This window comes from Phaethon aethereus, assembly GCF_964289735.1.
Source record: "Phaethon aethereus genome assembly, contig: HAP1_SCAFFOLD_108, whole genome shotgun sequence".
NCBI lineage: Eukaryota > Metazoa > Chordata > Aves > Phaethontiformes > Phaethontidae > Phaethon > Phaethon aethereus.
In genome coordinates, this window is record NW_028113960.1 from 21114 (window position 1) to 48565 (window position 27452).

Consider the following 27452-nt stretch of genomic DNA (forward strand, 5'->3'; position numbering starts at 1 on the left):
GCGGCACTTGGCTGCCCGTGCCCAGGCCCAGCGAAGGGAGGGGACATCTCAGGGTGTCCGAGTGTCTCTTCTTGCATTTACGGGAAGTTCGGTCAAAGAGCCAATGGCCATTGATGGTTATTGCCATAAACCCATCTGCTTGTACTGGTACCGCTTCCACAAAAAGAAGACGACAGGTCATTGTCAGAGGAGACTCCCTTCTGAAGGGCACAGAAGGCCCTATATGCAGACCGGACCCACTTCTTAGGGAAGTCTGCTGCCTCCCTGGGGCCCCAGTTAAAGCTGTGAAGAATAAGCTTGCTACCCTGGTACGGCCTCAGATTATTCTCCATTATTGATTTTTCATGTAGGTAGTGACAAAGTTGCAGTAAGAAGTCCAAGGGCAATCAAGAGAGACTTCGGGGCCTTGGCACGACTGGCTAAGGGATCAGGAGCACAAGTAGGTTCTCCTCGGTCCTTCCAGTTGCAGGAATGCTGACGGAAGGAACAGGAAGAGCCAGCAGCTTGAGCCCGGTGACACCGGCAGAATTGGGAGGTTTTTGATCATGAGCTGGTCCACACGACACCAGGCCTGCTGGTGACAGGTGGGGTACACGTGTCTCAAAGGGGGAAAAGGGTCTTTGCACAGGACTTAGCAGGGCTCCATGAAAGAGCCTTAAACTAGATTCGAAGGGGGAAGGGGATAAAACCAGGCTCGCTAGAGATGAGCCTGGGGGCGGCACGCCGATGTTTGAGGGATGGTGCTAGCGAGGTGCTGCAGTCTGCCAGCTCAGTGGAGGTAGGGAGCATGGAGAGCTGTGTGACAGCAAAGACGCAAGGGTTATTGATGTGTTAGAAACCACAGCAGAACTGCCCCTTTGGACTTCCGGAGGGCATACTGGAGTCACTGTGTTCAGCCAGCTGGGCAGAGGATAGGGAATCCCCCATATGATGCGTCCCGTCTGCCTGGTGGGCCTGTCCCAGGGAAGGCAGGGTGCAGTTCTAAGAGTCTCTCGCTTGCTCGCTCTCCCTGATAGCCTCAATCTAGTCACCTCCTCCCGCAGCTCGGTCACTACGTGGAAGAGTTCCTCTCCCTGGGCGCACCTCCCACAGCTGTGCTCACTGCTGCCGTCCATCAGCATTGCATCCGTCCGTTGCCTCAGCCGAGGACACTGGGACGGACAGAGCGAGCGACAGTAGGTCAGTTGAGGTATGAATGACAGTGGCAACACAAAGACTGGAACTAAACAAGAAGCCAAAGCCAAACAAGCCAATGGCCTAATCCAAGAACAACCCAAGCATCCTGCCTTCCTACTGCCAAAACAGGACGGTGGTTCATACCTTAAAGGCTACTTAGCCCTTTGCAGGACCAGGCCTAGACATGAAGACTACAGCGCTAAGCTGTTTTACAGGGTTTTTTCCTTTTTTTTTTTTTTTTAAACACTGGGTGGCTGTTGCTTCACTTGCTGTTTTGACTGTCACAATTTCAAAGTGAGTGTACAGCTTATTCACAGGGTGAGAAGGAAGGGGACCTTCCAAATGAATTTGCTTTCCCTTGGAAATGGCTGAGGCAGGCAAGCATTTGTGGTTGTTACCTCTCTGTCTTAAGCCCTGTTTCGTCTTCAAAATAAATTCAGGAGCCAGAAGGCAGGAAGAAGAGAAACGGTCATATTTTACTCCTTGAGGGGCTGGGTTGTTCTCCCTCCTACCACCATGACTGTGACCATTGGCTTCTTTATCCATCCACCTGTCCCACAGCACAAGCGTTGAGGTTCTATAGAGTTTTATTCTCAGTCCTGCTCTGAGCTGGCATGGGAGAAAGCCGGCTTGAAGCACTAGTGGCTGCTGCCGTTCTTATTCGCTTCCTTTGCTTCCGTGATCAGCGGCGTCAGGCTGGAGAGAGGCTTGGCTAATTTTAGGAATGCATGCTGTGCAAAGGAAAAAAAGAAATGAACCATTACTTTCCAAACTCAGGTACTCACAGGCTCAAGCAGCATTTCTCTGGTTATGGGGAATACGCTGAAACAGGACTGAGGGGACCATCTGCACCTGCGTCTTCATGTCCAGTACCTTGCTATCACAGGCAAACAGGGCCCAAAATCCCATTAATCCCTTTATCAAGTTGTCTTCAGCGTGCTGGCATTTCTGCCCTGCCAGCACTCTGGGAATGCTGTTTGCTCTCCCAGGGCCTTGTTCCTTTCAGGAAACGCAAGTTACTTACTTAGGTTCCTGTTTTTTAAAGACATGGGCTATCTGAGTTGTCAGAAAAGAGCAGAGGCATAAACCGTTCCTTAGGGAACTCCAATAGCTCTAGGAAATGTTTATGCCAGGAGTATTTAGGCCCATGTGTTCTTCTGAAGGCCACGGAGGTACAGGTTTTCAGCACCAAGACAAGAGCAGGGACACCAGAGACAGAGCGCTGACGGACTCAGCTCTGGCTTGCAGCGAGAGCAGTGGCTACCATCTCATTTGCCACTATGAGAGCTGAATATACTACCAAAATTCAACACAGGGCCGCAAAAATGATCAGAGGGACAGAACACCTCTCCTAGGAGGACAGGCTGAGAGAGTTGGGGTTGTTCAGCCTGGAGAAGAGGAGGCTCCGGAGAGACCTTTTTGCAGCCTTCCAGTACTTAAAGGGGGCTTCTAAAGAAAGATGGGGACAGGTTTTTTAGCAGGGTCTCTTGCAACAGGACAAGGGGTCATGGTTTTAAACGACAAGAGGGTAGATTCAGGCCGGATCTAAGGAAGAATTTTTTTGCAATGAGGTGGTGAAACACTGGTACAGGTTGCCCGGAGAGGTGGTAGATGCCCCATCCCTGGGAACATTCCAGGCCAGGTTGGACGGGGCTCTGAGCAACCTGCTCTAGTTGAAGATGTCCCTGATCACTGTACGGGGGTTGGACTAGAGGACCTTTAAAGATCCCTTCCAACCCAAACCGTTCTATGATTCCACTTCTTTTCCTTTTGAAAAGCACCAAGACTGGAGACTAATATGAGGGGGTTCCGTCTCATGCCTTTGAGTTTAGCTGGTGAGAAAACCATTACATAGAACAGCTGTTCCGCTTGCAGCCGTGTCCCCTTTTACCTGCAGAAGTTCCTTGGCAGACCCTCGCCTGTCCACATCCACCTCCAGGCAGCAGCTCAGAAAGTCGCGAAACACCGCGGACAATCGCTCAGGGTTCTGCAGCTCTGGTGTCCCGTTCGTAGCGATCAGATGCAGCGCCTAGAGAAAAAGGGAACATGAGACTCCACCTGTTTCCTTCATATCCATAACTGCCCAGATAGACCCCATTTTTTAAGGTTCAGTCTCCAGTGGCAGTTTCTTCCCTGGCAGGGGGTCAGACAGGATTTTTCTATAGCTACATAAAAAACCTTGAGGCAGCCACAGCTCTTCCAATATCAAAATGATCTTGCCTTGACAGCTGATTTCACGGACTGACCTGGTTAGTATGAACTACATCAGCAAAAGCACATTTTGCTTCTCCAAGTAGTGACAGGCTTGTGACAGTGACAGTTTACAGCCCCTTTTAAAGAGTGAATTTGGCCTAACGCTATTATTTCTGAGGATTACTACTGAAAATGCATCTCAGCGGGGCTCACTGTTCCCTAAAGTACAGCTTCCATAAAGCAAAGGTAGCCAAGTTTTTTGCTCTGCTCTTGATAAAAATGGTAACCAGATGGGAAAAAAGGAAATCCATCAGCTTAGTCCTTGGATAAAGAAACAGAAACATTGGGAACCTTTTTTTCAACACAGGCACATAAGTTGCATGCACAAATATCTTATGAAGAAAATGCATCTTTGGGCAGATGGGAGCCAAGCTGCAACAACGTCTTTCAGCAGTCTCCAAATTCCAGATCAGCGTCACTTATGTGTTAAGAAGAAAACGTTTAATGCTTGCTATCAGAAAAACGAGTAATTCCATCGCTATGGTAACACTCCGCTACCTCAGAATTGGGAGTATTCACCTGTGTTAAGGGTTGAGTCCTCTGTGGATTCCCCTCCATGTTGTGCATAAATGTCCAGCTGCTCATCTGAATGCACAGTCATTCTGCGCACACAAGCCTAGCCAAACACTTGAAAATTCCAGCCTTTCTCCTCTTCAACAGCATCCAGCCAAAGCTAAGCTCAAGTTTCCTAAGCAAAGCCAAGGATGTTCACTGTCAAGTAGCTGACGGAGTTCATGCAGCTGAGCAAGTCTTCCTGATATTCCTCAGGCCAAGGGAGTACAACGTCATTTTGCAAAACACAGGGTGAGCAGTATCCAGTGTGGTTCGCTTGTAACCAAGGTCTAACATGCTGAGAAGCCAGCGAGATGAGTTCATTGCGCTTTTGCAAGATGTTATGTAGAAACGGAAGACAAACCTTTTGAACTATTCAGACATAAACTTCCAGAATACGTCTAAACTACACAGCAATAATGATAGAAATAGGCCATGGGGTCTTCCATTAAAACGTCTGCCATTACAACAGCTCTGTTCTACTGGCACTTAACTAGACCGGGACCACATTGACTTTGCTATTGTCCTCTTAAATACAGAGGACAATTTCCAAGCCTAAAAAGGCAAAGAAATGATCCTAGAGTAAAAACAATAAAAGGAAGCTTCTTTCCTTTTCCCACAACATAAATGTCACAAAATCAGTCTGATCCTGTCCATCTGCAGCTGACCTCAGCCACCGGACACAGTGGTGAGCTGGAGTGCCTGTCCTCACTACGCTTCAATTGCGCTACCCGAGGGATGATACTTCTCCTGCGGGAAAGGACTACAGCACCAACGGCAGCTTTGGGGATTTTACTGCAGCCACATTCACCTGAGTGTGAAACAGGAGTGCCAGGACAAATGGAGCTCTTTTAGTTACTTGTTTCTTCTCAGAACATGAATCCCAAAGAAGAGTCATCTTCAGCTCAGTACGTCCCCTTTTCAGTATTTCCACCAGAACAGGGAAAGGTCTACGGGAAGCTGAAGTACCTTCTTATCACATATCTTTTGGTCTCCTATGATATGCAGCTGGCAAAGAAAAGCAAGTACGGTACAAAGGAAAGGAGCGTTCGCAGTAGCTGCAAAGGGGCAATAAGCTCATTAATTTGTTTCACATGCCAAGAAACAAGAAAGGCTTCAGCAGACCATTACAGCTGCAGTCTGTGAAAGCAAGATCCTAAAGGTATCCAGGCCACCCAGATACGTGACAGAACAACATACAGGTGATTAAGAAGCCTGAAACTGTAGAAGATGTGCAGCATTTGAAAAAAATGCTACAGTTTTGAGACAAATTGATGCGCTGTGGTTAAGAAATGAAAAAGAAATGCTTAAGGGTTTGTTTTGTTTCTGTGGTTTTCTGTTTGTTTTTTTTTTTAATTGAAATCAGGAGGAGGTCCAACCTGAATTTCAAAGGGTTTTTATCACACCAGTGTTTGTCCCCCAGGCCCTCGGCATGCGCCGGATGGAAGGAAATCACAGTGAGAGGAAACAAATACCATCACAGACACATCCAGGACACACATGGCTCAAAAATTGTTCATTCCTGTGAGTTCTGCATCAGCTGGAAAGAACGTGAGCAGCATGGGATGCGCCTGCTCTACACGTGGAAAACAACACTGCATCTACATGAAGACTGCCGCTAACTCTAGGACTAATGAGCCTTTCATGCCCTTACAATTTATTTAGGTGTTTAAGTAACGGAAGCTCCTGTGTGCCTTCCATTATTAAAACAATCCTTCATAAAAAACAAATCAATCCTGTTGGGGTTGATTGACCTTAATAAAACTAGCTGATAACTGGGGAACTTCAGGCAGTCCATCACAGGCTGTTCACTGTTCCTAGCTCAGGGGCAACAACCGCTGAAAAAGAGCCCAGGAAGCCAATGCAGATGGAAGCAACTTCAGGTGCCTGATTTTCATCTACCACAGTTTTACTAAGACACCTGAAGATGCCTTGAAGCTCTAAGTGTCCAAGCTGATCGTATCTCCAGCAGGAGATGAGGCATATATGGAGAAAAAGAGCATCTCAAAGAATCTGGGTGAGGGCAGGAAGAGCTGAGTTTGGTCAGAGAGAAGAAATCCAGTGATCTTTCTAACAAACAGTTGACCTGAGGCTTCTTGAGGAGCCCTAATCAGCATTTGAGGCAGGGAACCTTCAGCATCCCGACCAGTCACGCTAATGCTCTTCATGGGTTTTTGCTGCCTTATGCAAGGCAAATGCATTTTTTGCAAGGGTCTCCCAGGGAAGCAGGTGGAGTATGGGCTCCTCTCTTTGCTTGGCCGGGGGTATTTCCTGACCATTCTCTTGTTTCTTCTTTCAGTCTGCAGTACGCAGTCGGGGTGCCACAGACCAGAGAGAGCACAGCCTTACTGCTATGAGAAAAGCTAAAGGTCAGGCTCTATTTTAATTCTAGCCTTAATAAGAATTGCGTATGTATACGCATAGAGCAAACTTAATTTCCTCCTGAATTCCTGCATCCTGTCAGGAATTAACTGTGCAGCATTGAGCTCTGTTTCAGCTCTCAGTCATGAGGTGTTATCTTGGCAGACATTCCTCCACTATGACACGCTCCTTTGGTATAAGAACTGGTCATTTCATTTTAAGGAATTAGGACAAAACTGGAAACTTCAAAACATCAAAATACACTAGTGTACTACAAGTACCTGTGCCAAAACAGACTTGTAGAAAAGCATTTGCTAAGAAGTGATTATGGCATTACTAGAACCAGTGACACTTCCTGAAAGGCGCAGGTGAGCAATCGGCACTGATCTGAGTTTGGAAAGACTTCTCCTGCACGTACAGTTGAAATATTTTTCATAAAAATTCCCCAACTGGAGGATCTTGCTGCTGAAAAATTCTTGTCATTCAGAGATACAACTCAAAGAGAGTTCTAAAAGCACATGAGAAATCTCAAGCATTGTTGAGGGCAAAAATGACACATTTCTGAACAGTCTACATGTCACTTCTCTTTTAAGGTCCCCCTATTGACATAAGGAAAGCTACAATATATGCCGATATGCTCCAGCGACATATTTAGAAGCAGCCCTTGGTGGAACTAGTTCAAGCTGGTGTAACTGGGATTTTGTCTCATGGGAGACAAAACATGGGGCAGGTTAGAAAGACGGTGGTCTCTGGTTTTATTCGCACCTTACCCTGAGAGGATGAGCGTTAACGTAAGGAGGTTCTCCTTGCGCCATTTCAATTGCCGTGATCCCAAGCGACCAGATGTCCACTTTGGGCCCGTATGCGTTTCCCGACACCACTTCTGGTGCCATCCAGTAAGGAGACCCGACCATCGTGCTCCGTTGACTCTGCTCAGGGGTGATCTGAGCACACAAGCCAAAATCAGCTGAGGAGAAAAACAAGTACTCTTAAAGGCAGCTTGATTTATGAAACCAAGCAAAAGAAATCCCTTCCAGATGCCTCAGAAGGCGTTGTTGAATCTATCTGGTAAAGCGGCCATGCTCTGTTTACTCAGTGCTCGAGCCAAGGAAATACTGAAGTGGCCACTTAAAAACCCCTCAAGTTTCATGCAGTGGCTTTTATTCACTTGAAGCTTTAGATTATTCTTTATTACTATCCCTTCTGGAAGGGACCTACACAAACCGAAACCACTCTTTACACCTTTTTCCTTTCTGTACCTCTCTGGACATTGGCACTGTGCTCTTAGCTCGCAGCAGTGGTCTGCCAGTGCACTACCACAGGCATCGCTTTTGGGTAACAGGCAGTCAGTCAAAAGCAGCCCCACACCACATCCTGGGAATGCTGCACCTGACCAAGGATACCTACTCAGTTTGACAGATCCATCCATTCCGAGGAGGATATTGTCGCTTTTGATGTCTCTGTGGATCACTTGGTTGGAATGAAGGCAATCCAGAGCTTGTAGGCACTCATAGATCAAAAAGAAACATGAGGGTAAAACTTACTTAGTGACCAGATTTCATCACACAAGAAAAGAAATGGCTCTAAAGGATTTAATTTCTAGTTGAATTGAGAGTAATGGCAGAGTATTGTGCTCTCAAGAGGAAGAGCTTGCTGCTTCAACACAGAGTAATAACTTCCTAAACAAAGGCGTAGTAGCTTTTGAAACAGAAATGTCAATTCTTGGCACAGACTGTCCCCTGAAAGCACACACGGAATGACTGCTGCTGCAGGGAATGTGCTATCTCCACCCAGGTGACAAACTATGGTTTGCCAAAAACCAAAAAGTCCCTTCCTTCGGTATAAGATGGATCACTTTTGAGTCGGAGGTCGCATGAGAAAGATTTTATTGTTAGGCTTGACGGCAGATCTGGAAATAGCGTGTTAGGCATTTTTCAGGAGCAACCACCGTTTTGGGTGGAGTGCTATTCTTTTAAGCCGAGGACTGGGATGAAGGAGCCCCTATTTTCCTTTGCTGGTATTTTAAAATTCTGCCACCACCATATTTGCTTGTACACGAAAGGAATGCAGTACAGGCATGCTCCAGGCAAAGGTTTAGAGAGGCAAAGTTGAGAAGAGTAAAACTAAAAACAACAAAAAAAGAAATAGTACAATAAAATTCTATGAGTAAAACAACAGAGTGTAATAAGTGCAGCGATACTGGCAGGCAGTTCACTTAAGATGCTCTTTCTTCTCCGTATCATAAAAGCAACACAGAAACAAAGCTCTGAACATGAAACCTCTCATCTTCTTACCACCTGCTTAGAAGTACCATCCTGTCCCAGTAATGGGAAGCACAGGCGGGATCCCTTACCTCCCTACAGACAGCTGCTATCTGTCCTTCATCCATACATGTCTCCTCAAGAACATCATTTAAAGAGCCTCCAGCTAGGTATTCCATAACCACCCACAGTGTGTCACCGACGAGGTAGCTGAAAGAAGAAAACAATGGCACTGAGATGAGTGTGCACGGCTAAATTACCTCTGGAAAAAGGCTACAGCTGATTTTGTTTCCAAGTCATTCTTACATGAGGACAGGACAACATGAATAGACATTCCCTCTAGGCTATACAGGACTTAGAACCTGTGCGGTCTAAATGAGGAAGGCCCATAAGTGACCAGCTAGAGGTCCGAGTTGGCAAGCAAGTGAAAAATTGAAGTTCAGTAATGGCAAAGATAAATCTTGGACCAGGAGGATGTGTACCAGTGAGGACAGGAATTGGTCAACAGTTTGGAAAACCTACCAGAAAATACATCCAGGAACAGGAAAAACAATTTAAAAAGTGGCAAATTACGTGTTTCTGCAAACAAGAACTTCACCTTCCTGATATCCACAGCAATGGAAAAGAGCAGGAACAGCCCAAAGGAAGTAATTTCGAGGAGGATTTACCAGCACTTATGATAAGACACAGAAAAGATGATCAACTTAACCACAAAACCAATCAAGCCAACAACAAAAAAACATGGAGGTAGGCTGAGATGGCTGTGCCAGGTCCTTGAAAACAGTCTTAAGCAATATATGCCAGAAAAGATTAATGCAGACAAAATGCAGTCTCCTCCCATACACTGGCTATGAGTAGATAAACAATAGAGGTCAATTTTCTGCCAGTGACCAAAGGGGTTTTTAAAAAGGTTTGGCTTGCAGCATGTACATGAACATTCACGTGATCATACCAGAACTACTCACCTGTCTAAATAGTTCACAATATTGGAGCTCTTGTTTTCTCTCATGATGAGGATTTCGTTAACTATTAGTTCCTTTTGGGGCTGTTGTTGGAGATTAATTTGCTTTATGGCCACCTAAAACGACAGGGAAAGCCATTAACTTGAGTAGCCTGTTGCACAAGGTCCCAATGAACATGGAGCGCGTGTTTTTGGAATGACATAGCAGAGCTGTGCCAAACTGTCTTGGTATCAGACCAAAGAGCTCAGTAACTTATATTACAACACCCAATTTCTCTGCTAGCCTGGGTCAATTTCTCTGCTAGCCTGGGTGCTAGTTACAGGACACACGGCCATATACATTTTGTCTTGTAAAATCTGTACAAATGCTCTTTAAACTATCAAGCACGCATCTCTAACAACACTCTCTGGACCGACATTCACAGAATCACAGAATCACAGAATCACTAGGTTGGAAAGGACCTTTAAGATCATCAAGTCCAACCATTAATCCAGAACCACCATGTCCCCTAAACCATGTCCTGAAGCGCCACATCCACACGTTTTTTGAACACTTCCAGGGATGGCGACTCCACCACCTCCCTGGGCAGCCTGTTCCAATGCCTGGCCACCCTCTCAGTGAAGAAATTTTTCCTAATATCCAATCTAAACCTCCCCTGGTGCAACTTGAGGCCATTTCCTCTTGTCCTATCACTAGTTACTTGGGAGAAGAGACCAACACCCTCATCGCCACAACCCCCTTTCAGGTAGTTCATTCTTCTCAGATGGTCTTAGTTTACCACCACTATTATTGTTGATGCACAGTTTGCAAGCAGGAAGTGATTTTGTTACTGCCAAAATACACAAAAACTGCTGGTAATGCTTTAGTAATTGTACGATTTGTCTTCATTATTTCAGCAACTGCTGTTACTCTTGACTTGACGGCATAACAGAGAGAAAACACAGACGTACATTACATTTCAAAAGCCATACTAAAACAATCATTAAGGTTACACACACAAAAAATACAGTCCTGGCTGTTGCCTTCGCAGGCGTGGCGACCTGGTTCAGGAACGGCACGGTGACCAACCCCAGGCCGCTCGGGCCATCAGCTCGCTGACACCAATGTGGTAGATGGCAAATGGCGTTTATTAGTGTGTGACACGGCGTTATATAGCTTAGGTTTATAACCTCACTTCCGTCTGCTTGCATCATAAATTAAACGCTATTGGCTTTCAGGAGAGGGGCCCTAACTTTCCGTACAGCGCGATATCTTCCGGCCGCCAGACCCTAGCTATCTACACCTGGCACTTCCTAGCTTCTTGAATCTTGATTTTGCAACTCGAAATACACATTCCTTAACACAGTTCAGATTGGCAATTACTTTGAGGGTTTCAAAAAAATAATCCATTCTATGTCATTTGATGGATACACCCCGGGTCCTAAGCAGGGCTAGACCTCTACCTAAGAGCAGTTATAAAGCGCCTCTATCTAGTCCTGCTCTCAACATGGCACGAAAGAGACCACCCCTCCGCTCCCATTCCTGGGTTTCTAGCCACATTTTCAGGCAGGGTTTGTATAGATTCAAGACGGCTTGCCTTGGAAAAGGAAAGGAATGTGAAGAGGCCACTTTAAACTGGTCACTACAGGGGCTGTCAAAGCTAACGCCGCTTTCCTTCAAGATTCGTTTCTCACCCTCCTGGCCCCCACTTCCCTGCGAGCACTTCACGGGCTGTAATGGGCTGTCACCGACACCAGACTTAAACACGACTGTTTGGTTTGGGAGAGATCTTTGCTCTTGATATACTTCTTCTACACTGACAGACATGAGAATGATTTCTAAACCAACACATTGACGCTGGCAATAAAAATGATACTGTTTTTATCAGTCCCAAAAGCTTGCTGGGATTTCTGAAGGCTGAAGACAGCAGATGATGCATTTTGCCAGCTGACACTAGCCTGTGCTTCAGAGGAACCGCCTTGGCAGTAAAGATCTACTGGCCACCCAAAAGCCCCATCCACCCTTCGCACCAGAGGGGAGAGCACTAAAGACCTGCAAAATCGGCTGGGACTGTGGACACTTACCTCTTGTCCTGTGGTGATGTCCATCGCCATGTAAACAGTTCCTGACGCCCTAGAAGCAAAACAGCAGCAAAGAAAGGAGCACTTTAGTCCCTAGGAGTGAAAGCAAGCCCAGACAGGAGATCGCTGCTGCCTGTAGGGTTTAAAAAACACCTTTGTTCACCCACTCCTTCAGGCAGCAGCGCACAGCGCAGCAGCCCACCAGCCCTCTGCCACGCAGGGTATCCAAGAGAAAACTTATGCCCAACGTGAAGAACAAGGGATGTCCAACATGAGGAAAGGATCCACACACAGCTTTCCCCAGCATAGCAAAGCAAGGAAACTATTCTCCAGCCATCCTACAAGGTCACAGCTAGAGCAGGTTAAGGCATGTTGTGCTCCAAACACGGGATCCTTAGACAGCTTCTTTAGGTGTCAAGAGCCGTCAGCAGCTGCTTCTGTTAGGTGCACCGGACACGTGAAGGACTCTTCATGGTATCTGTATTTTCCTCCTGTGGCAGACACGGGTTGTGTTGTAGAGCCACCAGAAAGAAATGGTGCTCTCATCTGCGGACTAGGCAGTGTGGCGTTTTGTTTGCCATCTGCCTCTTGTTAAAAGAGGTTCTTCCCCTGTAATGATGTGAAGGGCCTGAAAGGCCACGGTCAGAGGAAACCCCTTTGGGTTTAAAGTAACTGCAGGCTTGTAAACCCCATTAGTGTTCCTTCTGAGCTAAGCACAGGTTTACACTGCCATCATGTCAAAGCTGACGTCTGCACGGACAGTGAGGCAACGGAGAGCCAGCGAGGGAATTCTGAGAAGTGGGAACACCCATCCGGCAAGTGTCCCACTGACTGACAATGCCAAAATCAGTTTGCTCCTTTTCACCTGATCCCCTGGCTTGTTTGTGTACCTGCAGGCTGAAATATGTCTGAAGCACTGCTATCCAACAGGCACCAGGGACGATTTTTTTCTGGAGGATTTTTCCCCATCACTACAAATTGACCTGCAGCATGACAGTCACGAGCTGGTGACGGCAGCACGCTCACTGCTCTGTAAGAAGGGCGTGCCATCTTCAGGCTGCACTAAAAGCTGGAGGAAATCAGTTCAGAGACCCTTTCAGGCCAGATATTAGCCACTTCTCTTCCCACCAGCTGCTGAGGCACCTTTGTACAAGCTCACTCCTAGGATGGTGTCCTGGTTTCAGCCAGGATAGAGCTGGTTTTCTTCACAGAAGCTAGTGTGAGACTGTGTTTTGGATTTGGGATGAGGAACTGTTGATAATGTGCTGATGTTTTGGGTTGTTGCTGAGCAGTCAAGGACAGTCCAGCTTCCTGTGCTGGGCTGCCAGCAAGCAGGCTGGGGGTGCACGGGGAGCTGGGAGGGGACACAGCCGGGACAGCTGACCCAGACTGGCCAAAGAGATATTCCCTACCATACGACGTCATGCCCAGTACATAAACTGGAGTTGGCCGGGGGGTGGAAATCGCTGCTCGGGGACAGGCTGTCGATCGCCGGGTGGTGAGCAATTGCTGTATTGGGCATCACTTGTTCTTGTACATTCCTTTGTCGGTATTATCATTGTTGTTTCCTTCTTTCTTTCTGTCCTATTAAACTGTGTTTATCTCAACCCACAAGGTTTTTTTTCCTAATTCTCTCCCCCACCCTACTGTGGGAGGGGGAGTGAGCGAGCGGCTGCGTGGTGCTTAGTTGCCGGCTGGGGCTAAACCACGACAGTCCTTTTTGGCGCCCAACGTGGGGCCCGAGGCTTGAGATAATAACAGTTGCAGGTCACAATATCAGTTTATTTGATTTGCATGATGCTCTCGTCTTTGTTGTACATGTTAAGGATCGGTGTTGGTCTCTGCGGGCTGCTGTACTCGCCTGCAAGTTTTGTTTTTCGAGCACTGACCTTGAGCTTAATGTGGTATCATCTGAACTCTGTACTAAAGCCGTTACTGTATTTTGGCTACAGTCTTGTGGAGACGATTAGCAATTATACTTCTGCCTCTGAAAGGCTTTCTATGGAGGAAATGCAGAATGGTACCTTTGCTACCCTCTATCATAACGTTTCCTCCTTCATCACAGTAATTTTTCCGTATTTTGAACACCCTTGGGTAGTTATAATACCTCTATTGCTACTTCTGGGGAACATTGTTTCGGTTTTGTCTAAGGTTGGCAAGCAATTTAAGAATATCACCCGGAGATCTGCCCCAAGGCTGGATAGTTATGAATGGCAGGGCGTGTGGAACAGCATGGGCAAATGCCTGGGGCGGTGGGCACCTCCGGTGTTTTGGAGCTTCACTCCCGAACAAGTGCAGAATCCTGATAAACTAGCAGAATATCTGGAAGAAGTATGCTGTCAGCCTGGCAGCTCCAAGGAGACACAAATCATTGCCATGTGCTGGGGCCTGGCCCATGCCTACCGAGCTCTATTTAACACTGTGCAAAGGGGAGAGAGGGTCTCTGGGTCTGATGGCAATGTAGCAGGCACTGTGACTACTCCAACCCCTGCAACAGGCACTGTAGCTACTCAGACTGTTGCAGCTGAACCAGAGAACCAGCCCATCCCAGTATCAGTTGCCCCTGTACAAAAGAAGAAATCTTGGAAGCGGAAGTCAGCTCGTTTAGTAAGGGAGGAGGAAGATTCTGCTAAGAGGGAGGCAGAGGAAGCGAGTGAGGAGGCAGAGTGCTCTGAAGCAGGGCCATCACAAGGACTGAAGAGGGAAGAGAGCAGGTCATCGCTTGAAGAGGAGGAAGAGGAAGAACTCATAAAAGAGACGGTAACTACCCGATCTCTATCACTGAGTGAACTGCGAGATATGCGAAAGGATTTCAGCCGTCGTCCAGGTGAGCACATTGTCACCTGGCTGCTCCGATGCTGGGATAATGGGGCCAGTAGCCTGGAATTAGAGGGTAGGGAAGCCAAGCAGCTGGGATCCCTTTCTAGGGAAGGGGGCATTGACAAAGCAATTGGAAAAGGTGCACGAGTCCTCAGCCTCTGGAGATGACTCCTGTCGGGTGTGAAGGAAAGGTACCCCTTCAAGGAAGATGTTCTATGTCACCCAGGCAAGTGGACCACCATGGAGAAAGGTATCCAGTACCTGAGGGAGCTAGCGGTGCTGGAAGTGATTTATGGTGACTTGGACAATGGACAATCATCCAAAGATCCAGATGAAGTCAATTGCACGCGACCTATGTGGCGGAAGTTTGTACGGAGTGCACCATCATCATATGCCAACTCATTAGCAATAATGGCCTGGAAAGACGGAGAGAGACCAACGGTGGATGAATTGGCTGGCCAACTCCGGCAATACGAAGAAAGTCTCTCTTCCTCCCTACGGGCCTGCGTCTCTGCTGTAGAGAAACTGTCCCAGGAGTTCCGGCAATTCAAAGAGGATATGCCCTACCCTCCACCCATACGGACCAGTGTCTCAGCCATTAGGAGTAAACGCTCTTCTGTTCAAGAGAGAGGATATAGAGGATACACACCACGAGCCACCCTGTGGTTTCAATTGCGTGACTACGGAGAGGACATGAGGAGGTGGGATGGAAAACCTACCTCGACCCTAGAGGCACGAGTACGTGAGCTGCAAGGGAAAACAATTACAAAAGGGCGTTCATGTTCCTCCAGAAAAATCGTCGCTCCACTTTCCAGTGGGCAGTTCCCCAGAAAGAATAGAAGAGCTGATCTCACCTCTGATCCTCTTGAGGGGACTTCTGATTCCTATTTACAAGAAGTGGGTAACGAGTACTATGAGCAGGATTAGAGGGGCCCTGCCTCCAGCCAGGCGGAGGAGAGGGACAACCGAGTTTATTGGACTGTGTGGATTAGATGGCCTGGCACATCAGACCCACAGGAATATAAGGCTTTAGTGGACACCGGTGCACAATGTACCCTGATGCCATCAAGCCATATAGGGGCAGAACCCATCTGTATTTCTGGAGTGACAGGGGGATCCCAACAGCTGACTGTGCTGGAGGCCAAAGTGAGCCTAACTGGGAATGAGTGGCAGAAGCACCCCATTGTGACTGGCCCAGAGGCTCCGTGCATCCTGGGCATAGACTATCTCAGGAGAGGGTATTTCAAGGACCCAAAAGGGTACCGGTGGGCTTTTGGTATAGCTGCCTTGGAGACGGAAGAAATTAAACAGCTGTCCACCTTGCCTGGTCTCTCAGAGGACCCTTCTGTGGTGGGGTTGCTCAGGGTCGAAGAACAACAGGTGCCGATCGCTACCACAACAGTGCACCGGCGGCAATATCGCACCAACAGAGACTCCCTGATCCCCATCCATGAGCTGATTCGTCGGCTGGAGAGCCAAGGAGTGATCAGCAAGACTCGCTCACCCTTTAACAGCCCCATATGGCCAGTGCGAAAGTCTAATGGAGAGTGGAGACTGACAGTAGACTATCGTGGCCTGAATGAAGTCACGCCACCACTGAGCGCTGCCGTGCCAGACATGCTAGAACTTCAATATGAACTGGAGTCAAAGGCAGCCAAGTGGTACGCCACCATTGATATTGCTAACGCGTTTTTCTCGATCCCTTTGGCGGCAGAGTGCAGGCCACAGTTTGCTTTCACCTGGAGGGGTGTCCAATACACCTGGAATCGACTTCCCCAGGGGTGGAAACACAGCCCTACCATTTGCCATGGGCTGATACAAACTGCACTGGAACAGGGTGAAGCTCCAGAGCATCTGCAATACATTGACGACATCATCGTATGGGGCAACACAGCAGAAGAAGTTTTTGAGAAAGGGAAGAAAATAATTCAAATCCTTCTGAAAGCTGGTTTTGCTGTAAAACAAAGTGTCCTGGTTTCAGCCAGGATAGAGCTGGTTTTCCTCACAGAAGCTAGTGTGAGACTGTGTTTTGGATTTGGGATGAGGAACTGTTGATAATGTGCTGATGTTTTGGGTTGTTGCTGAGCCGTCAAGGACAGTCCAGCTTCTTGTGCTGGCCTGCCAGCGAGCAGGCTGGGGGTGCACGGGGAGCTGGGAGGGGACACAGCCGGGACAGCTGACCCAGACTGGCCAAAGAGATATTCCCTACCATACGACGTCATGCCCAGTACATAAACTGGAGTTGGCCGGGGGGTGGAAATCGCTGCTCGGGGACAGGCTGTCGATCGCCGGGTGGTGAGCAATTGCTGTATTGGGCATCACTTGTTCTTGTACATTCCTTTGTCGGTATTATCATTGTTGTTTCCTTCTTTCTTTCTGTCCTATTAAACTGTGTTTATCTCAACCCACAAGGTTTTTTTTCCTAATTCTCTCCCCCACCCTACTGTGGGAGGGGGAGTGAGCGAGCGGCTGCGTGGTGCTTAGTTGCCGGCTGGGGCTAAACCACGACAGTCCTTTTTGGCGCCCAACGTGGGGCCCGAGGCTTGAGATAATAACAGTTGCAGGTCACAATATCAGTTTATTTGATTTGCATGATGCTCTCGTCTTTGTTGTACATGTTAAGGATCGGTGTTGGTCTCTGCGGGCTGCTGTACTCGCCTGCAAGTTTTGTTTTTCGAGCACTGACCTTGAGCTTAATGTGGTATCATCTGAACTCTGTACTAAAGCCGTTACTGTATTTTGGCTACAGTCTTGTGGAGACGATTAGCAATTATACTTCTGCCTCTGAAAGGCTTTCTATGGAGGAAATGCAGAATGGTACCTTTGCTACCCTCTATCATAACGTTTCCTCCTTCATCACAGTAATTTTTCCGTATTTTGAACACCCTTGGGTAGTTATAATACCTCTATTGCTACTTCTGGGGAACATTGTTTCGGTTTTGTCTAAGGTTGGCAAGCAATTTAAGAATATCACCCGGAGATCTGCCCCAAGGCTGGATAGTTATGAATGGCAGGGCGTGTGGAACAGCATGGGCAAATGCCTGGGGCGGTGGGCACCTCCGGTGTTTTGGAGCTTCACTCCCGAACAAGTGCAGAATCCTGATAAACTAGCAGAATATCTGGAAGAAGTATGCTGTCAGCCTGGCAGCTCCAAGGAGACACAAATCATTGCCATGTGCTGGGGCCTGGCCCATGCCTACCGAGCTCTATTTAACACTGTGCAAAGGGGAGAGAGGGTCTCTGGGTCTGATGGCAATGTAGCAGGCACTGTGACTACTCCAACCCCTGCAACAGGCACTGTAGCTACTCAGACTGTTGCAGCTGAACCAGAGAACCAGCCCATCCCAGTATCAGTTGCCCCTGTACAAAAGAAGAAATCTTGGAAGCGGAAGTCAGCTCGTTTAGTAAGGGAGGAGGAAGATTCTGCTAAGAGGGAGGCAGAGGAAGCGAGTGAGGAGGCAGAGTGCTCTGAAGCAGGGCCATCACAAGGACTGAAGAGGGAAGAGAGCAGGTCATCGCTTGAAGAGGAGGAAGAGGAAGAACTCATAAAAGAGACGGTAACTACCCGATCTCTATCACTGAGTGAACTGCGAGATATGCGAAAGGATTTCAGCCGTCGTCCAGGTGAGCACATTGTCACCTGGCTGCTCCGATGCTGGGATAATGGGGCCAGTAGCCTGGAATTAGAGGGTAGGGAAGCCAAGCAGCTGGGATCCCTTTCTAGGGAAGGGGGCATTGACAAAGCAATTGGAAAAGGTGCACGAGTCCTCAGCCTCTGGAGATGACTCCTGTCGGGTGTGAAGGAAAGGTACCCCTTCAAGGAAGATGTTCTATGTCACCCAGGCAAGTGGACCACCATGGAGAAAGGTATCCAGTACCTGAGGGAGCTAGCGGTGCTGGAAGTGATTTATGGTGACTTGGACAATGGACAATCATCCAAAGATCCAGATGAAGTCAATTGCACGCGACCTATGTGGCGGAAGTTTGTACGGAGTGCACCATCATCATATGCCAACTCATTAGCAATAATGGCCTGGAAAGACGGAGAGAGACCAACGGTGGATGAATTGGCTGGCCAACTCCGGCAATACGAAGAAAGTCTCTCTTCCTCCCTACGGGCCTGCGTCTCTGCTGTAGAGAAACTGTCCCAGGAGTTCCGGCAATTCAAAGAGGATATGCCCTACCCTCCACCCATACGGACCAGTGTCTCAGCCATTAGGAGTAAACGCTCTTCTGTTCAAGAGAGAGGATATAGAGGATACACACCACGAGCCACCCTGTGGTTTCAATTGCGTGACTACGGAGAGGACATGAGGAGGTGGGATGGAAAACCTACCTCGACCCTAGAGGCACGAGTACGTGAGCTGCAAGGGAAAACAATTACAAAAGGGCGTTCATGTTCCTCCAGAAAAATCGTCGCTCCACTTTCCAGTGGGCAGTTCCCCAGAAAGAATAGAAGAGCTGATCTCACCTCTGATCCTCTTGAGGGGACTTCTGATTCCTATTTACAAGAAGTGGGTAACGAGTACTATGAGCAGGATTAGAGGGGCCCTGCCTCCAGCCAGGCGGAGGAGAGGGACAACCGAGTTTATTGGACTGTGTGGATTAGATGGCCTGGCACATCAGACCCACAGGAATATAAGGCTTTAGTGGACACCGGTGCACAATGTACCCTGATGCCATCAAGCCATATAGGGGCAGAACCCATCTGTATTTCTGGAGTGACAGGGGGATCCCAACAGCTGACTGTGCTGGAGGCCAAAGTGAGCCTAACTGGGAATGAGTGGCAGAAGCACCCCATTGTGACTGGCCCAGAGGCTCCGTGCATCCTGGGCATAGACTATCTCAGGAGAGGGTATTTCAAGGACCCAAAAGGGTACCGGTGGGCTTTTGGTATAGCTGCCTTGGAGACGGAAGAAATTAAACAGCTGTCCACCTTGCCTGGTCTCTCAGAGGACCCTTCTGTGGTGGGGTTGCTCAGGGTCGAAGAACAACAGGTGCCGATCGCTACCACAACAGTGCACCGGCGGCAATATCGCACCAACAGAGACTCCCTGATCCCCATCCATGAGCTGATTCGTCGGCTGGAGAGCCAAGGAGTGATCAGCAAGACTCGCTCACCCTTTAACAGCCCCATATGGCCAGTGCGAAAGTCTAATGGAGAGTGGAGACTGACAGTAGACTATCGTGGCCTGAATGAAGTCACGCCACCACTGAGCGCTGCCGTGCCAGACATGCTAGAACTTCAATATGAACTGGAGTCAAAGGCAGCCAAGTGGTACGCCACCATTGATATTGCTAACGCGTTTTTCTCGATCCCTTTGGCGGCAGAGTGCAGGCCACAGTTTGCTTTCACCTGGAGGGGTGTCCAATACACCTGGAATCGACTTCCCCAGGGGTGGAAACACAGCCCTACCATTTGCCATGGGCTGATACAAACTGCACTGGAACAGGGTGAAGCTCCAGAGCATCTGCAATACATTGACGACATCATCGTATGGGGCAACACAGCAGAAGAAGTTTTTGAGAAAGGGAAGAAAATAATTCAAATCCTTCTGAAAGCTGGTTTTGCTGTAAAACAAAGTGTCCTGGTTTCAGCCAGGATAGAGCTGGTTTTCCTCACAGAAGCTAGTGTGAGACTGTGTTTTGGATTTGGGATGAGGAACTGTTGATAATGTGCTGATGTTTTGGGTTGTTGCTGAGCCGTCAAGGACAGTCCAGCTTCTTGTGCTGGCCTGCCAGCGAGCAGGCTGGGGGTGCACGGGGAGCTGGGAGGGGACACAGCCGGGACAGCTGACCCAGACTGGCCAAAGAGATATTCCCTACCATACGACGTCATGCCCAGTACATAAACTGGAGTTGGCCGGGGGGGCGAAAATCGCTGCTCGGGGACGGGCTGTCGATCACGGGGTGGTGAGCAATTTCTGCATTGGGCATCACTTGTTCTTATACATTTCTTTGTTGGTATTATCATTATTGTTCCCTTCTTTCTTTCTGTCCTATTAAACCGTGTTTATCTCAACCCACGAGGTTTTTCCTAATTCTCTCCCCCGTCCCGCTGTGGGAGGGAGAGTGAGCGAGCGGCTGCGTGGTGCTTAGTTGCCGGCTGGGGCTAAACCACGACAGTCCTTTTTAAGGACAGTCCACGACAGAAAACCAGCTCTATCCTGGCTGAAACCAGGACACAAAGTAAGGTCAAAGGACCTGCACAAGAGATCCAGTTTTTAGGAATAAAATGGCAAGATGGACGTCGACAGATCCCAACGGATGTGATCAACAAAATAACAGCTATGTCTCCACCAACTAGCAAAAAAGAAACACAAGCATTTCTGGGCGTTGTGGGTTTCTGGAGAATGCATATTCCAAATTACAGTCTGATTGTAAGCCCTCTTTATCAAGTGACCCGGAAGAAGAATGATTTTAAATGGGGCCCTGAGCAACGACAAGCCTTCGAGCAAATTAAGCAGGAGATAGTTCATGCTGTAGCCCTCGGGCCAGTCCGAGCAGGACAAGATGTTAAAAATGTGCTCTACACGGCAGCCGGGGAGAATGGCCCTACCTGGAGTCTCTGGCAGAAGGCACCAGGAGAGACTCGAGGTCGACCTCTCGGGTTTTGGAGTCGAGGATATAGGGGATCTGAGTCCCGCTATACTCCAACTGAAAAGGAGATACTGGCAGCATATGAAGGAGTTCGAGCTGCCTCAGAAGTGGTTGGTACTGAAGCACAGCTCCTCCTGGCACCCCGACTGCCGGTGCTGGGCTGGATGTTCAAAGGGAGGGTCCCCTCTACGCATCATGCGACTGATGCTACGTGGAGTAAGTGGGTCGCGCTTATTACACAGCGGGCTCGAATAGGAAACCTTAATCGCCCGGGAATCTTGGAAGTGATCATGGACTGGCCAGAAGGCAAAGATTTTGGAATATCACCAGAAGAGGAGGTGGCGCGTGCTGAAGAGGCTCCACCATATAATGAACTGCCAGAGAACGAAAGGCAATATGCCCTGTTTACTGATGGGTCCTGTCGTATTGTAGGCAAACATCGAAGGTGGAAAGCTGCTGTATGGAGCCCTACACGACGAGTCGCAGAAGCCGCTGAAGGACAAGGTGAATCAAGTCAGTTTGCAGAGGTGAAAGCCATCCAGCTGGCTTTAGATATTGCTGAACGAGAAAAATGGCCAGTACTCTATCTTTATACTGACTCATGGATGGTGGCAAATGCTCTATGGGGACGGCTGCAGCAATGGAAGCAGAGCAACTGGCAACGCAGAGGCAAGCCCATCTGGGCTGCTGAATTGTGGCAAGATATTGCTGCCCGACTAGAGAATCTGGTCATAAAAGTACGCCATGTAGATGCTCACGTACCCAAGAGTCGGGCCACCGAAGAACATCAAAACAACCATCAGGTGGATCAGGCTGCTAAGATTGAAGTGGCTCAGGTGGATCTGGACTGGCAACATAAGGGTGAATTATTTATAGCTCGGTGGGCCCATGACACCTCAGGCCATCAGGGAAGAGATGCAACATATAGATGGGCTCGGGATCGAGGGGTGGACCTGACCATGGACGCTATTGCACAGGTTATCCATGAATGTGAAACGTGTGCTGCGATCAAACAAGCCAAGCGGTTAAAGCCCCTCTGGTATGAAGGACGATGGTTGAAATATAAATATGGGGAGGCCTGGCAGATTGACTATATCACACTTCCACAAACTCGCCAAGGCAAGCGCTATGTGCTTACCATGGTGGAAGCAACCACCGGATGGCTGGAAACATACCCTGTGCCCCATGCCACCGCCCGAAACACTATCCTGGGCCTTGAAAAGCAAGTCTTATGGCGACATGGCACCCCCGAAAGAATTGAGTCGGACAACGGGACTCATTTCCGAAACAACCTCATAGACACCTGGGCCAAAGAGCACGGCATTGAGTGGGTGTATCACATCCCCTATCATGCACCAGCTTCCGGAAAAATTGAACGATACAACGGACTGTTAAAGACTACACTGAGAGCAATGGGTGATGGGACATTCAAACATTGGGATAAACATTTAGCAAAAGCCACCTGGTTAGTCAACACTAGGGGATCTACTAATAGAGCCGGCCCTGCCCAATCAAAACTTCTACGTACTGTAGAAGGGGATAAAGTCCCTGTGGTGCATGTGAGAAATATGCTGGGGAAGACAGTCTGGGTTACTCCTGCCTCAGGCAAAGGTAAACCCGTTCGTGGGATTGCCTTTGCCCAGGGACCTGGGTGCACTTGGTGGGTAATGCGGAAGGATGGGGAAGTCCGATGTGTACCTCAAGGAGACTTGATTTTGGGTGAAAATAGTCAATGATTTGAATTGTATTATGTTAATTGTTACACAATACAGTATGTCATTACTACTATGGTTGCTATCTACCATATCGATGGTATTACAGTAAGAATCACCCAGACTGATGAAGAATGAGCTTCACCGAAATTAAGCAACATGCAGCAGTGATGGAACCAGAACTGACTTCAGCAGCTTGCGCCCAACAAATCCCTCGAGACCGACATCTTCGACCTGCAGATCATGGACATGGACCGTGCCAGATAACGATCCAACACCACATACCATCTCCCCTGCCCTGAGAGACTGCTATGATGGATGAAGCCCAGAGTCATGGACTGAATGAACTACACAGACATTTTAAAGTGATGGCCCATGGACTAAGAAAGTGATATCTGTGTGTATATATTAAAAGACAGGAAGAGTAATAATGAATAATTGGAATGTATTGAAAGTACAGGACCTGGGCATGACGTAAATGGTATGGAATAAGGGGTGGATACTGTCCTGGTTTCAGCCAGGATAGAGCTGGTTTTCTTCACAGAAGCCAGTGTGAGACTGTTTTGGATTTGGGATGAGAAACTGTTGATAATGTGCTGATGTTTTGGGTTGCTGCTGAGCAGTCAAGGACAGTCCAGCTTCCTGTGCTGGGCTGCCAGCAAGCAGGCTGGGGGTGCACGGGGAGCTGGGAGGGGACACAGCCGGGACAGCTGACCCAGACTGGCCAAAGAGATATTCCCTACCATCCGACGTCATGCCCAGTACATAAACTGGAGTTGGCCGGGGGGCGGAAATCGCTGCTCGGGGACAGGCTGTCGATCGCCGGGTGGTGAGCAATTGCTGTATTGGGCATCACTTGTTCTTGTACATTCCTTTGTCGGTATTATCATTGTTGTTTCCTTCTTTCTTTCTGTCCTATTAAACTGTGTTTATCTCAAACCACAAGGTTTTTTTTCCTAATTCTCTCCCCCACCCTACTGTGGGAGGGGGAGTGAGCGAGCGGCTGCGTGGTGCTTAGTTGCCGGCTGGGGCTAAACCACGACAGATGGGCAAAACAAAAGACTGTGAGGGCGATGGTCATACTGTCACGGTCACACGTGCGTCACACGCATGTTTCTTCTGGCTCTCACTTCTTCAGTCGACACATATCTTTTGAGAGCCTGGCACAGCTCTAAATGTCCACTGACATTTTACAAATGACAATGAGAACCAAACCTTCGGGTACAACGCAAGCGGCAATCCCAGAAAGGGTTTTTATACAACGAATGGAGCAGAAACACCTTCCCACAAGTGCCCCACCAAACAAGAAGTGTCTACGATAAAGCCTGCCAGAGAAAGAGCGTGAGTGCGTCTGGCTTTCTGCAGCATCTATCAGTTCTAGGTCAGCAACGTGCTACCCTGACTCCAAACCTCACAAGCAGTCACGGTTTCTTTACAAACACTAAGGTCACCTGCCTTAACAGGCAGGAAAACATCTCCTGATGTCAGTGAACAGCTTCTGTCAGACACTGACAGCAGCGTGATCCTGGTGCTACACAATGGCGCTGGCCCTCCCGGAACTACGACACAGCCACGGAAACTTTGACCGAGCAGGGAGTCTGTCTGTATTTAAAACGCAAGTCAGGTACCTAATTTTGATGCCATTTCTTCTTGCCTCCTCACATCGGAACCATTTCAAATTAATCCTAGTTACAGTAAGCATGGTTGGGCTTCAAAGGGAAATAGCCTGATGTTTTTTTTTCTGTAAACTCCTAAAACCTGCAGGATCCACAAGTGGTCTGCCATCAGGCAGATGATGCATGTTCTCATCAAGTACTTTGTGCTTCAACTCTCTGTTTATTACTGAATTTTTGTTCTTTTCTGCCTCTGCTAGAAAAGAGAGCTTATTATTTAATCTCTGGGTTCTGTTGCTAAACTATGTGGTTATAATCCAGATCACTGAATATCTTTTTAGAGCAAAATATTCAAAAGAAATGGTATTGAGAACTGGTATCTATCTCACAACTAGCAGGTGCTAAGTGGCTCTTTTAGGCAACAAAGTTTTTTCGCCATTCTTTAGCGTGGCCAGATTATTTTGCGACATACAAAAAACTATTCCCTCTTCTCCCCCTAAGAACATAAGCAAATAGGGGCCACACACTTGAGGGACAGTAGACCTTCCCGGTCCTGCTCCTTGCTGCAGACAAGACATTGGCTCCATCAGGTTGTCTTTGGCCGTGCCTTCCGACCGCACTTATAAATTTGATCGGTACTGAGAGACAGGAGAATCTAAATCCAGGGTTGTCTGAACATGTCTGGAGCTTGCCCGACTTCACGCTTGATATTACACCAGCAAAATACCTGGCCCATTTTTCGTGTCAGTAACTGTGGTCAGACTCACCCTTGGCCAATTTGCTCCAATTCAGTATATTTCTTCTTAGGATCTCCCATGCTCACAACGCTCCCTGAAAGAAACAAAATTAAAGATGCTCACTGCAAACTGGAGATACCAACTTCCAGCAGGTCAGAAATGCAGCTCCACTGTCTGGGCTTGTGAGTCGTTTGTAGCCACTTGGGCAACAACAACAACAACAACTTCGTCATACAGGCAGCTCCACAGCACAGACAGCCTCCACAAAGACGGATTTTCTACAGTCCTTTGGAGAGTTACCTTGACAGCAAACTAAGAGCATGGAGAAACATTCACAGCAGACAGGTATCAGAAAAGAACAAGCACCAATGCAAGTGTTTGTTGTCAAGAAACACTAACGAGCACTGGAACAACAGAGCCTTTATTTCCTTAGGAATAAATACTCTGTGTGATTCAACGGAAGGTTTAATACTACCAAAGATTACATGCACCTTGGGTTCTGGAATCAATTTTGATGAACAGGTGCCATTTTCAGAACAGGAAAAATACTGCAGAGTGTTTCCAGGAGGGGATCTTCTCAACCTTTCAGCAGTTTGCCGGAAGAATGCCTTTATGTTTTTAAAGAACAGCTTCTCACGTTCATTCACCAGGAATGATGGGGTTTTAAGAACTATCACCATCATCCACTCATTACCAGGCTAAGTTCTGAAGACCTTGCTTATGCCACTCTAAGAACCACACTGCTTGTCTGCAACCTGACTGGGATTGACACGCACTTGTCCTGCACTCTCAACACTGCACGCATGTTGATCTCCACAGAATCACAGAATGGTAGAGGTTGGAAGGGACCTCTGAAGATCATCAGGTCCAACCCCCCTGCCAAGGCAGGATCACCGAGGGCAGCTTGCACAGGAACGCGTCCAGTCGGGTTTGGAAGGTCTCCAGAGAAGGAGCCTCCAACAACCTCTCTGGGCAGCCTGTTCCAGTGCTCCATCACCCTCACAGTAAAGAAGTTTTCCTCATGCTGAGGTGGGACTCCTGTGCTGCAGTTTATGCCCATTGCCCCTCGTCCTGTCACTGGGCACTACTGAAAAGAGACTGGCTCCATCCTCCTGACAGCCACCCTGCAGATATTGATAGACATTGAAAAGGTCCCCTCTCAGTCTTCTCTTCTCCAGACTAAACAGCCCCAGGTCTCTCAGCCTTTCCTCATACAAGAGATATTCCAGTCCCTTAATCATCCTCGTAGCCCTCCGTTGGACTCGCTCCAGGAGTTCCCTGTCTCTCTTGAACTGGGGAGCCCACAACCGGATGCAATAGTCCAGATGAGGCCTCACCAGCGCAGAGTAGACGGGGAGGATAACCTCTCTCGACCTGCTGGCCACACTCTTCTTAATGCACCTCAGGATACCGTTGGCCCTCTTGGCCACCAGGGCACAGTGCTGTCCCATGGATAACTTACTGTCTGCCAATATTATGCTTATTCACAAATAAGCACAGCCGTGGTGGACAGCACGAACAGCATTATTCCTCAGGCTGCCGCGTTACACAGGCAGCTGCACAAACGAGATGCTGATCATTCCAGCAGTAAGGCTCAGAAGCCAGGCCAGATGGGGTGCTGCCGCCTCCCGGCAGCTCTGCGCTGCAGCAGCGGGAAGGCAGGGCCGGCACATCTGGCAAAGGGCATGGGACAGAAAGAAATACCGAATACGTACTCAGTTTCTCTAGGATCTCCTCATCTGTCAGCCCAGATCTTGTCTCCTGCCCGTCTGTGTTTCTGGACAAAGCGTTTGATTGTCCACATTGCAGAGTGGTGGCCACTTTAGCTGGTGCCAGCGCAGCGGCAGGTTCAGTTACAGAGCATGAGTAGATCTGTGACAAGAAAAGGCTTTGTATCAGAAAGCTGGCTTGCAGAGATGCCCCTAAGATCATATTGCAAATGCAAATGCTTACGAAGATGCCTCTTCTCTGCTACTAAGATAAATTCACGGACCCTATCAGAATCACAGGAAACTCATGACTAAATGGGAAAGTTCAAACCCGATTGTCGGGGTGTCAGTGGCCTGGGTGAAGCACTGTCATGGTAGGACTGCGGCCCGCAGAGTCTTCACCCGCAAGTGCTGTCTGACCAGAAACATGCAGCTCTGAATTACCCCAAATACAGTGCTATCCAACGCTGGGACTTACTGGTTTTGTATGTTCAGGCCAGGGTGCGGGAACAGGGGGAGGTTCAATGCCTTCTTCCTCCTCCTCATCACCTTCATCCGCTTCTTCAGAAACAGGCAGAGCTGGTGGGGGTTCACATGCTGGTTTTGTGCCCTGTGGACAGACGGGAGCATGAGCGA

General features: G+C 48.4%; 1 protein-coding gene across 1 annotated transcript; it reads right to left on the reverse strand.

The window, feature by feature from the left end:
• Positions 1–1165: 1165 nt before the first annotated feature.
• LOC309416427 (serine/threonine-protein kinase PAK 3-like) lies at positions 1166–25787 on the reverse strand (the record flags this gene model as incomplete). The annotated part of the gene is made up of 9 exons (XM_082015978.1): positions 1166–1907; positions 3068–3205; positions 7113–7309; positions 7750–7849; positions 8696–8813; positions 9569–9681; positions 11629–11677; positions 25138–25201; positions 25745–25787. 9 exons carry the CDS (start codon positions 25785–25787, stop codon positions 1815–1817), a joined length of 915 nt encoding a protein of 304 aa, XP_081872104.1. The 3' UTR covers positions 1166–1814.
• Positions 25788–27452: the final 1665 nt, after the last annotated feature.